The sequence below is a fragment of the Streptopelia decaocto genome, assembly GCF_964273445.1.
Source record: "Streptopelia decaocto genome assembly, chromosome: 6".
Taxonomy (NCBI): domain Eukaryota; kingdom Metazoa; phylum Chordata; class Aves; order Columbiformes; family Columbidae; genus Streptopelia; species Streptopelia decaocto.
This window is the reverse complement of record NC_138660.1, coordinates 48177074-48190830: the sequence shown is the minus strand read 5'-3', so window position 1 is coordinate 48190830 and position 13757 is coordinate 48177074. Positions and strand designations below refer to the sequence as shown.

Here is a 13757-nt window from a genome sequence, read left to right as displayed (position 1 = left end):
AATGCAATGAAGGAAATCAGCATATCACATCTATCCAATGATGGCACAAGCCTTTTGCTTAAAACCATTACCTATTTAATCACAGCCTAGCACTTGATGTAAAAGGCAGACCATGGAGAAGTCACTTTCTGCAACATATTTTAATGCAACAGAGTTATCAGTCTTTTTGCATAAGAACACCTACACTGTAATCACATTTTTGGAAAGAAATCAAATAAAATAAAATCTGAGGTCCAAAACAGAGCATAAATTCCCACATGTGCACATCATCTTTTGTTCAAGAGTTGAGGCACTTTCTCAGGAGAAGGCTGGTTCCCATCCCACCCAGACTCACTGCTCATATGAACATCCTAATTCCTTCGCTGTTGACTATTCTTACATTCCCCTGAGTTCATTATAATGCAAAGTCTCATTTTTATTCTGATGTAAGCCACGAAAACTCTGCAAACCTGAATGTGTTTTACACAACTGGAACTTTGTTTTTTTCTCACCAAAACTTATAGAATCATTTTGGTTGGAAGAGAACATTAAGATAATTGAGTCCAACCATAACCTAACTCTAGCACAATACCATGTCCTGAAAAACTTTTAAACACCTCCAGGGATGGTGACTCCACCACTTCCTTGGGCAACCTGTTCCAGTGCTTCACAACCTTAAGTGTTTCATATGCATATGCAGGAAAAGGGAAGGGCGGTGGCTTTTTTGTGTGTGGGATTTGTTTGGTTGTGTTTTTTGGGGGTTTGGGGTTTTTTTAGTTTATTTTTTGGTTTTGTTTGCTTCTTGTTTGGTTGTGATTCTTATTGTTGGTTTTGTTTGTTTGTTTGTTTTTTAAAAGTACAGGCAGGCCTAAGACACTGCTTTGACAGCAACAATGTAATCTGGCACAGAAACTAATTCTGGGATAGTTATTCATGGTATGAAAAGATCCAAATCCTCAGAAACTTTCTTGGGGGAAAAAATTCAGGTACGCAGAAAGGGATAGGTAAGGCTAGTCCCAAACCTTGAAATTTTGCAAAAGTTACCGTTCATACTCCACATTAAATGAGTGGTTATTTCTTCTCTACATTGTACAACCATGCTTAGGTTCTGTCCAAATTGCTGACTGAAAAGACACAGAGGATTTAAGTTTTTTCAGTTCCTGAAAAATGTCTTCAGGCATTTCTGGTATGCATATTCTCTATGTGAAACAAGAGAAATTTTCAGCTGAAAAAACATAGGGAAGCTCCTAGGAAGCAAACACAATTTTGGGAGTACACATCTCCTATGCCCTAAAGTCTCAGTCTGAAAGGTCTGAATTTCAGTATTCCAAGGTGACCTTACTGTGGGAGGAGATGAGGCTTCATTAACACTTCAGGTAGTATGTCCTGAGTCAGTAAACATAAGAGCAGACAATATTCTCGCATATATATATATCTTATCTCACTATAAAGGTAACAGGAACATCAAATCCTTCAATTCCAAGTCAATTTCAACTGAATTCTTCAATTCTATGTCAAACGCAAATGGCGTTTGCAAAACACAGCAACGCTGTTATCCCATTTAAAATTTCACAGTAAAATAGTAGCCAAAACCATTTAATTTACTTCGGGATTAAACTTTCATAAATTAAGTTTTGATCTCACAATCAGTTTCTTCAAAAATTTGAACTACACCACTTTTGGAATAAAAATATATAATCACAACCTTCCAGCACACCCAAAACAGCTATTTATTGTTTGCTCTGAAGTATGCAATGTCACGTTTATGGAACATTTATAATTACCTTCAAGGAAATAAGTCAACAGGGAAAATTTGAGTCACTGACACAAACTGGCAAATATTTGTTTCCCTAAATGCAGCACAAACTACTGCTAAAACTGAAAAGGCACCCAAGTCATTTAAGAATCGTAAATCCAGGATTCTTCACCATCTTTGTGTACATTTCCACTTCTAATCACTATTAGAATCAATTACACTGGCAAGTTGAAGTCAAGAAATGTAAGATCATCACATTTTCTTTCATGAAAGAGTAATGCATAAAGGATATTGATAATTCTGCATTGAACAGGACATCTTCAGCTCTCTTTACTGGTTCTTGAAGAGCACCCTTTTCTAAGGGATAACACAGCACAAGTCAACAAAGAATACAAATCTGTTTTTAAAAAAGACCGTTTGCTTTAAGTATTTATGATTCTGGTTTGTTTTGATAGCTGAACACAAACAGTATCATGCTCACATGATAACAGGTGTGACAGCCAAGGGCAAGGGCATCAGTTGAGAAAACTGCCATGAAATCTTACCTACACTCAGGGTTTAGGACTGGAGTACAGGAGAGCCATCAGTGAGAGGAAAACAAAGCCACCAAAGGCTCAGGGAGAGGTGGGGAGGGAGCATGTTCCCACATCTCTAGAGGTAATGCTGAAAAATGGGTACAGATGCTCCGTGTACCAACTCCCCACCCACTTGAGGGATTCTCTGTCCAAAGCCTTCCTCCTCCTTTCACTTTTGCTGGGATAATGCTGCTTAGAGACAGCAAAATGCAGCAGCTCAAACTACAGACATTTTTTGGTCACATAAACATCTTGTAAACAAGTGCAGGTAATTCCCTGCCCTCCTAACTCTGCTTTCCAAAACCATGAGGTTTTACATGAATGCTGCAACATACTTATTATCTCTGCTCCAAAACTTGAAATTGATTTTGTTTTGAGAAGTTGCAGTGTTTTGCTGAAGTCTTAGTAACAAGGGAAATGTGCAAATTTAGTAATTCAGTATGATTTTTGTTTTTCAGACATTATTTCTCCCTTTATTAGTTCCACTACATAAATTTCATTACTAAGTGTTTTTACCTGCAAATATTTATTTAATTGACATTTTAACAATAGTCCTCCTAGGCATGAATATGTACCTGTGCTGAGGAGGATGTTTTCAATCAACTGTGCAAAGAAGTTGCATTGTTTCTCAAAAGCAACACCACCTTAGAACCAAGGAATCCCAAATGGACTACCAGGTATGACCTGATGGCTCATTCATACATGCAGAGAGGCTGTTTCATATCCTCTTTATTTCCCTGCCTGGCCCCATCCTCCACCCCCAGTCAAATCAAGGTGCTAAGGCCAAGAAGGTACCTGCAGGAATCAAAGGAAGTCAATTAAAACATACAGTAAATTGGCAAAGTAACCTGATACTCTAAAAGATGAAGAAGACAGATAAAGATCCAGATCTTTAGAACTTCTGGTTATCTTTTCTGGCTGCTCAGATGAATAGGCATCACAATGGTGACTCACTACTAAAAGGCTTTATGTTAGAGGGATCACTGGATCCTTCTCTTTTATAATCAGAATTTTCCAGCTCCATCATCCTTTTCTATCATCTAAGCCATTTACTTTTCTAACATAACCAGAGGGAAGAAGAAAGTAGACAAACACAGCCTCATGTAGAGCCTTCATTAGAAGACTCATTATGGGTTTCACTATCAACAATATAGTCATGTTAAATAGCATTTAGGAAAATAGCCTACTACTATAGAATTCAAAGAAAAATTTACTATGATTTTCACCTTCTTTCAAGCTCAAAGGCTTGAAAATACCATTTCAAGGTGAAATTCTGATTTCTTCCTTTTTCTATGTTCTAGAAGGTTTCCACTTATTTATGCACACAGGAGAAATTACTATAATATACATTCTGCACTCTGCACAGACTTTAAAGAGACCTAGGCTTATTCAAGATATTTTTAAAAAATCTAAAACCTTGAGTGCAGTTCTCCAAAAAGTTACACATGAACATGAAAATAGCGAACATAAACCTTCAATTTTTATAGAATCCAATTTTATAAACCCCTAGTGTTTATTTTAGATAGATATTTTAGACAGATATCAAGAAGCAGCACGCACTCATGGCATTTAAAACTCAGAGACCTGGAGCCACTCCTAATGGAGCACGGCTCTCCCAGCGCTGGATGCGGCTGCCCTCTGCTGCTGGTGGCTCCCGCACAGCACAGCTGGGACCACACATCTGTCATCCACTGACATTTTTCCCCTTGCACTTCATTTACTATGTAACTTTACATTTACCTGCAGATGCACATTTTGAATAATCTTCTCGTGGAGCTGCTTTTCAGTGCTAAACAGAAACTGGACTCGGCATACAAACTATTACTATTCCAGTCCATCTTTCTGCTCTGCTAGCCTTAAACTACCTGTTCTGATTAAAACCTTGAAGTTTTCAGCTCCAGCCATAATTTCAACTTCTTGAGCCAAGACCACTTTTCAGCTAAATTAAGTCCCTGTAATACCACTGGGTAGCACAATCTCAAGGATGTCCTGCCTCACCGGTACTTCCCTTGCAGTTCTCCCCAGGAACTTCAGGAATACCACCATATAAAGCATAAGTGTTAGGGGACAAGAGTCAAAACAAATGGCATGCAATTATTCAGTGTTGTACTTCTAAAAGCTTTACAATGTCTAACCAGGAAAACATTTGCTTTTCACTTTCTTCAGAGTGCTGTGCCTGCCTCCCCCCCTTTTTTCCCCTCCCTTCAATTTATTTATTTTTTTAGAACTAGGAAGGCTAAAGATTTAACTTCTCCATATGGAAACAAAAATTCTCACGTAGCTACTCCCTTAGTCTTTCAGTAAATGGCAACAGATGGCAACTTACTTCTGAGACACCTTGCATGTACAGAATCCTCTTTGCAATTCCTCTCCCTGCATGACCTTCCTGACAATCTTCCCCAAAAGGCACAAAACCACAAGTAACACACACCTTCCCATCCTTCCAAAACCCCTCATCACTTTTAGCAACAAAGACATGCAGAAAGGCTTCTTCTACCACCTTGCGCCAGAGAGCACACCTCTGGACACTAAGGTGACCCAAGCAAGCCAGCTGTCACTACCTGCACTGACAGAACACTGATTTGGCCTATAGACTGGGAACAGATTTAATAACAACCAATTCCATTGGGTCACTTTCTACTTAGGACACCATTTCAAATCCAAGAGAGGCAATCTGCGTTTGGATGTCATGCAAGTGAAGTGTTTGAGGCTTCATTTCTCAGAAGGCACAGAGATAAAACAAACACCTTCTTCACATTCTCAGCAAGGGACAGCAAACCAAATCATTTAAAAATAGGACAATAAAATAAGATTATCTTTTGGTTAGTTACAAGACATAGCTTCTGATCAAAGAATCTAAAACCAGCATCATGCAAGCCTGGATTTCCTTTATCCTGTCTTGATTCTTTAACCAGGAGACCTTTAACAGCATGTGTAAGAATACACAACACTTGCACTTTACAGAAATGAAACTGTCCTCCGGTACTGAAAGTTTCAACAGCTCAGATACATGCCAAATATTTAAAACTACCTGTCTAATCAGAAAAGTTCTCATTATACACCAACCTCATGTTAGTCAAGAACACGGACATTTCTGAACAAGTGAACAGGTCATGAACACACCATTAGCTAACGAGCAGATCAATGCTGTGACACAAGAGACAGTGACTCATCCACCACACAACTGAATTTTGAAGTTGAACCATGACAGCCCATGAACTGGAAAACACTATCCAACACAAAAGAGGGTTACTTTTTAATGATTATGATGAATCATGCGTGAGCTTTTAAACCTTGCCATAACAAGTAATCAAGTTATTGTAGAGATGCTTTTGGCCATCTGAAGTACAAAAGACACTCAACTGAGCCAACTATTCCATAGCTTGTCTTAAAACTCATCTATTCTGTATTAGATTGGCTCCATTTGAGAGGGCACAGAATCCAGCCCCACAAACTCTATGCTCTTATAGTGTAAAAGCACCTTATGAAAGAAAGGACAAACTGTATTAAGTTCCTTTTCTCTTATGGCACAACTGCATTTAAGTATACCTGGCAGAAATGCTGACAGCAATCTTTTCCCTTTATCTGAAATGTTAAAACAAAGCTGATGCAACTGCATGTGTTTGCCCCTTAAAAAACTTTCCACTTCTGCTGCTCACTAACACAGGCATTGCTTTCTGATTATGTGATTTTTTGTCAAATTTACATTTTACGTAATAAGTGGTTCCATTAAGTTTTACTTCCACGAACTGCTTGAAAATAAACAAAGAAGACAACATGGTCTGAAAGCCAATTTCTCCTCTGTTTATTTCTAGTAATATCCAACAATGTAAAAACAGTTGCACTACTTTTTTTTATTTGTAATGGCATTCTGGGTAAACTGAACAATTAATCCGCTGTGATGGAGAGACCTCCCCCACACAAAACCTTACCAAATACATTCTTATAGTTCAGCTGCTGTTTTCCAGAAATCGTGTTTCCGTATAAAACATGTCCCTTCTCTTTATACATCAGCATTAATGAAATAAGCATTTTTTAAAGTGTAAAGAATCACAGCAACATATATACATTTTTATTAATAATCTGAGCTCAAACTAACATTGGTCTCTGCTTTTCAAAAGGTCTGGAGTCCAGCTGTACTAACACCCATCATCACTGATGTGTGTCTATCAGATCAAACCCACAACTGAAACAGGAAATGTTGCATATGGATGTCTTGCTGAGGTGCAATCATGCTGTCAGAGCTGTCCAAGAAATCTGGGATCTAAAGATATTTTCCTCTTTAAATGCAGGGGATTGTTAATTTCTTCTATAAGGTAACATGATCATTTCCCTAAATTAACTGTACTGGAGAGCTAGAATTCCAGCCCACCAGTAAAGGTATTGCTACTGAAGTTTTAATAAAAACTGGTATCACTCCCACTAATCATCTCTTTATGCTGTCACAGGTTTTTCTCAGTAACTTACAACTCTGAGGTCTAACGAGCTTCTATTAACAATGCAGACCAATATCACCTTCCCAGAAACAGAATTCGAGACCAATGATTACTCAGATTATTTTTTTTTTTTTTACTAGCAGGACTTCAGATAGCAATAAAATGAAATGCAGATACATGTTTTTGCGTTTTCACTTTGTAAAAGTGGCAGTCATGCAGGAGATTTTCAGAATTAAAGAAACAGGATTATACAACCACAAAATTGACCTAGGGCCTTTGTGCACTTACAGTTATAATTAATTTTTTAGTGTGACAAGATTTCAAAACTGACAGTGGAATTCTGGAAGCTGTTTCAAATTTCCTCTATTCCAATATAGTAATTCTAATCCCAAAAGAAACAACTTAGCGTGAAGTTCAAAATTAAAACTGCTTCAACACATGTTAACAAAAAGTGTATCTAAACTCCTGGTAAGTGGTTGTATAACAGGGGTGAGCGCAGTCTGATCCAAGCAGGACAGGGAAGGCTGCTCTACCATCACACCCAGCAAGACAGAGGCTGCAATCAATGCTCCCACTCCCCCGTCAATGACCAAAGTGTGGCCTCAATGTCCCCACTTATCATACCACACTGAGCTCAGACCATTCACCACAGCCTTCTCTCCAGTTCTTCCTAGCACCAGCAATGCTCTCACGAGTGAGTACTCAAAGTAACAAAACCCAGAACTGCCAGTAAGAAGTTGCATGGTGTAGCACTCATTTCTGTGGATCAGTGCCAGTATTTGCTTAAAGAGGTTTTGCATAGGAAGAGACAAGACATGTTCCTCCTGGACAAGTCAATTCCAGAAGTGTGTCAGTGTTGTCCTTAATTACTAGGAGAAGGCCAGGAAGAAGGGCCTAATTTAAATTTAGCAGAACTGAAAGCAACCAAAGAAACACAGGGATGGGGAACATGTGTGCAAAGATGTAGTTTACAACTCTGATGTTAAGTACTATTTTAAATGCCTAATGTAGGTGTTGTTTAATTATCAAAGTGGGTTTTAAAACAGAAGACATCTTTACAATATAAAACGTTTTCCTCACACATACAAGACCATGTGTACTTGTTTCAGGATTTCACAAACAGATCTGAATTCATATTTAGTCAAAACAGTTGCCAAGTGTAAGCTTTAAAGGCAGAAGCAAAACACAAGAGCACTATGTCAAGAGAAAAGAATTTAAACTGAGGTTAGAGTTTTGGACAACAAAGCAAAGTAATTATACCTGTGGTAAATTTAAGAAAAGTTAAATTAATGCAGGGCAAATCTGAAATTTTTACTAGCATCGGTGCTACAGATCATTAGTTATAGGCGTTTCACACCAAGTGCTACAGAAGATAATTTGAGCAGCAATGACACCAGCTCCTTCCCTTCTCTTGCCCTGGTGACATTCTTTTTTCCATTACTGGCATTACTTCTTCCAAGAGTGACCTCTTAGACATTTTATGTGTTCATGTTTGAGCAACCAAACTCTACTTACACAAGCTTTTTTAAATAAAATCCCACAGTTTTAATATTAAAATACATGTATATTTTATGGTATCTTAAAACAGCAGCTACATGCAAAGTTGTAACAAGTGAATTAAATTTTAAATCCCTGATGAATTTTAATATTGTGTCCTTTTAAAATATAAATAATTTAGCATTTTCACTATCTAAAACCTAAATATATTTTCAATTTATGCTGTAATTAAAAGACCTATCAATTTGTCTCTAGCACTGCACAGCTTTGATTTTTTTTTTTTTTTTAAGAATCACACCTCTTCCAAACTAAAAAGAATTCTCTAAAAAGCCATTCAAAAAACTATTTCTGATGGTGTAAGGGAGGCTATCGTCCACTTATTTTGCAGTTCCAGATGCTAAGTTACTTAAAGACGTAAGTATACATACACGTATGTATAAGTTAACATGCAATCTCTAAAGCTGACCTGAGGATACAGATGCGAGACAAATCTCACAAGGCACACGCTCTATCTGAAATCTACCTGGTACTATAACATGTCTAAATCTCCCCTGTATAGCTCAAGATGTAAAACGAGAAACAAACCACTACGATTTCCCCCACCCCCCGTTAGATAATTTTTTATGTGGGCATTGCTGCCACCACATGGCCAAACAGCTGAACTACTCCCACCTTTCCTCCGCACCTTGAAGCTGCTCACCTGCCCATAGGCCTCTCATTCTTGCTTTTACTCCAGCCTCTTACAAAGGCCCATCATTTCCACTGATTTCTCAAATTACTTCTACTTAAAAGAATAGAAGGAACTTAAAGCATTCAGGTCTTCCTGACAGTCTCTTCCAAACACAAGCAACCAGCTGAAGGAACATTTCAGTGTTGCGGGATTACGCCAAACAGGTAATCACAAAAAGAATAGAAAACCTTACAAGTGCTGGTCCCAGGTAACTGAAGCCTAACTGATGTGCCAACAAAAGCTGAAACAGTTCCTGTCCTGTCTCTCCTCAAAATATCCTCCCAGAAAGCCTGGTTTTAGAAAGCTGGACTCAGCACACTACCCTGTCACCTGCAGAGGCTCAGCAATCTCTGAACAAGTTCCTTGTGCCAAAGAGACGTTGAGAGCTAAGTTACCACAGAAAGGGAGTTCCATAATTTCCCACACACAAGCAGGAGTCTACATTCATATTCATTCCTGTTAGCTCTTATGAACGGTACCTTGCTTCATATCCAAATTTTAAAATTCCCATTAGGATTTTTTTTTTTGGTAGTTCTGCTGCACATCACCTGGTAAGCTCATTTATACAAGCACCAAAGGCATCACAGAAACAGCAGTACATGCCATAGCTGTGGGTTTAACTACTTCACCTGCGCGATAAGGCTCCACTGGTCTGAATAACTCAGCAGCACTCCTGGAGAGTTTGGACCCAACAGCCATTTGGCCATCACATTTGAAATAATCCATAGAACCAGGTAGTCCTCAATAAATACCATTTATAGCATATTCACCCTTCCTCTGGGTGAGCAATGAAGATATGAATTCTGCAGTTTATGAACATATACACTCACAGATCATTTTTTATTTGCACAACCATTTCACCTGTTGCTTTGTAAAAGGGAGTGGGGAAAAAATCGTATCATGTATTACAACAAATAACATATATCATTTTGACAAGGCCAGAAAGGAAGCCAAAATGCCCCAAGGCTTCCTGAAAAAAGCTAGGCTGCAGAAACCATTCATTCAACAGTCACTGTCTTAAGTACTGCGTAACAGAATCAGCCAGCCAACTAATTTTTAAGGCAACTGAACAGTCCCTGCTTTGTTTTACATACTAGTCAAGAAAAAGTTGTGAATACACTCACCTTTTTTGCTCTTTGTGCTATATTAGGCGTCCTAGTGAGAAGCTTTTCAATCAGGTATTCTCTAGTCTGCAAAACCAACATTTGCTACGTTAAAAATCAAGACAAAGAAAGAAGAAATTTCATGTAGATTTTAAGGCAGAGCAAAATTTACTCGTAGGGTTAAACATTTTACCTTGGCTTTCTGGAAAAATTTGCATTTTAAAAGTTCTGCTGCTGTGGGCCTGAAAGATCAATAATAAATTAGAACAGAAAACAAAGACCCCTCTCAGTGAATACAGTACAAGATGGTAGTTAAATGGTACGTCTGTAATACTTTTGAATTGAAAATTAAGTCTCCCTACGGCAAAAATACCAAAGAAAAAAATCAGTCTCCAAGTTGCCAGTTTTCTCCCTTTTTCTCTCAACACAAATGCATTTTACCCTTAAAACAAAGAAAGTCAGGTATCATGTTCTTTCCCAAGTGACTCTATGAATGCACCTGAACTTTTCTCCACAGCAATAAAAGAATAACTACATTCTCCAAACAGTAGCATCAATATCTGCTACCAGCATTCTTTTACTTCATTGATGTCAGCAGGTTTTCACAAGAAACTATACCAACACTATTAACCTGATGCATAAACCAAGAGACTCAGCAGGAGCATCTTCCAACCAATCAGTCAATTGAAAATCAAAGCAACAGTCAGGAGGTCAAAAACCTAGAAATGTCACTTTTACTTGCAGTTCGGTTAAGTCTTTTTCTTCTCATCATCCTCAGGTTTATATTTTTGACGTTTTCAACAGATAAGCACAGTCTTGCAGCTGCCAGAGTGATTCCAACAGCAGGATTTGTCTTCCCTAGCTTCAGGGACCTAAAAAGCTACTTATCCAGCTAAAGCCAGCTCTAGTACTGAAGCAGACTCTGGAGACTCTTGGGATGAAATAAAATCCTTCAGGCTCTTTTCATCCTCTCCATTAGGAGCCCATACCACTAATCAAGACTAATTTTGACATGGCTATGTTCAGGGAAGCCAAAATCTCCAAGATTGATAATTTCTAAATAAACAGAAGCAACATCTGTTATAGTTTTCCATTTAAATTAAAGCAAGAGATTGGATACAACATAGACTAGATAAGACAGTGGAAAGCATTAATTTGGAAAATTTTGGTCTCAAAAAAAAAGACCAAACCAAAATCTGTACTAGTCTACTTCTCTGTGTACACATCTGAAGAGTAAATGAAGAGGAGCAGTAACTAGTGTGTATGTATATATCAGTTCACTCCTGCTAGAAATAATGAAACTACTTCTGACATCAACAAAAAGCATCCAATTTAGACACAGACAGTAGCTCCACTGAGCACTTATTCTTCTTCCCCTCCAAAGCACCAAATTTTACAATAAAGGAGTTCTTAGTAATGGTACTGTGGAGACCACCAGGCTTAGCCATAAGTCATATGTAAACCTTGGATGAGCAAAAAGGAAGGGAAACAATTAAAAAAACAAAACAAAAAACAGTTTCTCTGTCACAGTTTTAATGCTCTATCTGAAATCTACTCTTAACTTGCAGATAAGTTTCAGAGATCCAGTACCATCAAATCTCACAACAGGGATATGCACAGTTAAAAGCTAGGTTCTTAGTAAAGTTTTATCCCAACTAGTGTTTTCCATTCCTCTATCATTATGCCAGACACTTCTGAACTGGTCTGGATATGCCTTTTGGGCCTGTTTTCCTTACAGGCCATGGCAGTGAATTGCAGCTGAGGACTGTAAGCAGCATCCTTGGCACTGGGGAGAGAGAGAAACACCCACACACAGATCCCCAAATCACAAACATCACATTCTGACACAACAACTGTGCAATGCCAGTCCTAGAATTTGCCAGAAAGAGCAGGCATTTGTCCCACAACTGACATGATGACTATGGAGGTATGCCCATGCAAAATTAAACCCTGGCTGGGGAGAAACGTAAGAAATAGTGATGACCCTACAATATAAGGACACTTGCTCCTTGATTAGATCTGTGTACCGGTTACTCTAATCACTGATCTCACGTTTAGGTGTTCAATTCAAGGCAATCCTGAGTATGAAGATATTACACATGTTTAAATATCAGTGTAATAAAGTAGTGTAATTAGCCTAAACACTCATGTGTTTAAATGTGTCAGGTAACTTGGCATTACGTATTCAAAGAGAGAAGGAAAATCATTTTAATTATTTACTTCCCATGTTTTCATACCAATTTAATCTTGCCCTGAATATTTCTGGACAGAGGAAACTAAAAGAAGCTTGATTACCCAGAACACATTTCATTCTTTTCTGTAAGCAGCAGTGCTAAGCTTAAAGCATCAGGACTTGCTACTAACACCATCAATTTTAAGGGCCTGGGATTCTGAAAACAGTACAAAAATGATGCTTCAATCAAAAAAAAAGCATTTTAAGAATTTCAAGAAGATGTTGCAATGCAATCCTTTTTCTTAATTACATTTGTTCTCTAGTATTGCTGCTGTCACCTTTTCGACTTCACTCCCGACAATAATTTCCTTTTAAGCTAGTATAACATCAGCGAAGTATACACCAGAGAAAACCCACACAGCATTCAAGCCGGACAATCTTTTTTTCCCCAGAAATAGCAGCTCTGAAAGTCTTTAAAAAAGTGATACATTAAATACCCTCAGGAAATAATGTTAATCAGAATGTGCCTCCTCCAACTTTTCAGCAAAAGATACCTACAAAAATAGGTGCATAAAAAAATGAATAAAGGATAAATAAATAAATTGTTCTGGGAATTTGGGACCTCAGCAATGGTTTTGGAATAGATGTTTACTATTTTTATCATCTTGGCTATCCTGTTCACAAAACACACTAAGAAAGAACAAAACACACAGATACTATGACATGCAATTGCCTACATAAACATGAGGAAAACTCTAAACAAGTTTGGAACTCCTAACATTACAGTAAAAAATAAATACCTCTTAATAAGTAATTTTCTCTGGAAACATCTAAGTTAAAAGAAACGCTGAGCTTATGTCACAACATAGGAAAACATTAAATTAAATTAAAAGTAAATAAATAATTTTAAGGCCAAAAGATTGATATGTTTGGTTACTAACAGTTCTGTCTCATCACTCTGAACAGTCTTGTTAGACTTATGTACAATATCAAGATTTCTGTCTTCCCTCAGATGAAAAATTAAGATGTAAATCAAGGACTTCTGTTTGATCGGAGTTTAATTCATCAGTATATTTAAGTAAATTGCATTAACGACCCAGAACAAAAGAACTTAAGTGACAATTAAGAGGCTATTTCTTCTCCCCAGATGAAGAGGACTGAAAGCTGCTATTTAAAAAATGTGAATCATACACTTGAAGATGATGTTTAAACACTGGAACTTCAAATTGTCTGTGCATTTAAAAAATAATTCCACTGTAAATGGCAATAATGACCTACCTTTTGGAAGGATCTTTTTGAAGGCATAATGAAATTAGTTTTCTAAAGGATTTGCCATACTTTTTCATCATCTCCTTATCCTCTACGCCTGTCTCTAAAGTAGGAGGGTCATTCTGAAGTGTCAGCATTAACACCTACAGTAAACCCAAAAAAGAGATACTGTAAACAAAATCAATTCAAAACACGTAGAAATTAAAAGAAAATAAATATTCCACAGAACACATATATTT

General features: G+C 37.6%; 1 protein-coding gene across 1 annotated transcript in view; it reads right to left on the bottom strand.

The window, feature by feature from the left end:
• Positions 1-13757, bottom strand: part of STK39 (serine/threonine kinase 39) — a 102540-nt gene that overhangs the window by 51279 nt on the left and 37504 nt on the right. Inside the window, exons 8-10 of the mRNA XM_082055655.1 lie at positions 13528-13661; positions 10270-10318; positions 10098-10163 (exon numbers count right to left, since the gene is read on the bottom strand). Coding sequence (XP_081911781.1) covers positions 10098-10163; positions 10270-10318; positions 13528-13661 — 249 coding nt within the window. The remainder of the gene's footprint in view (positions 1-10097; positions 10164-10269; positions 10319-13527; positions 13662-13757) is intronic.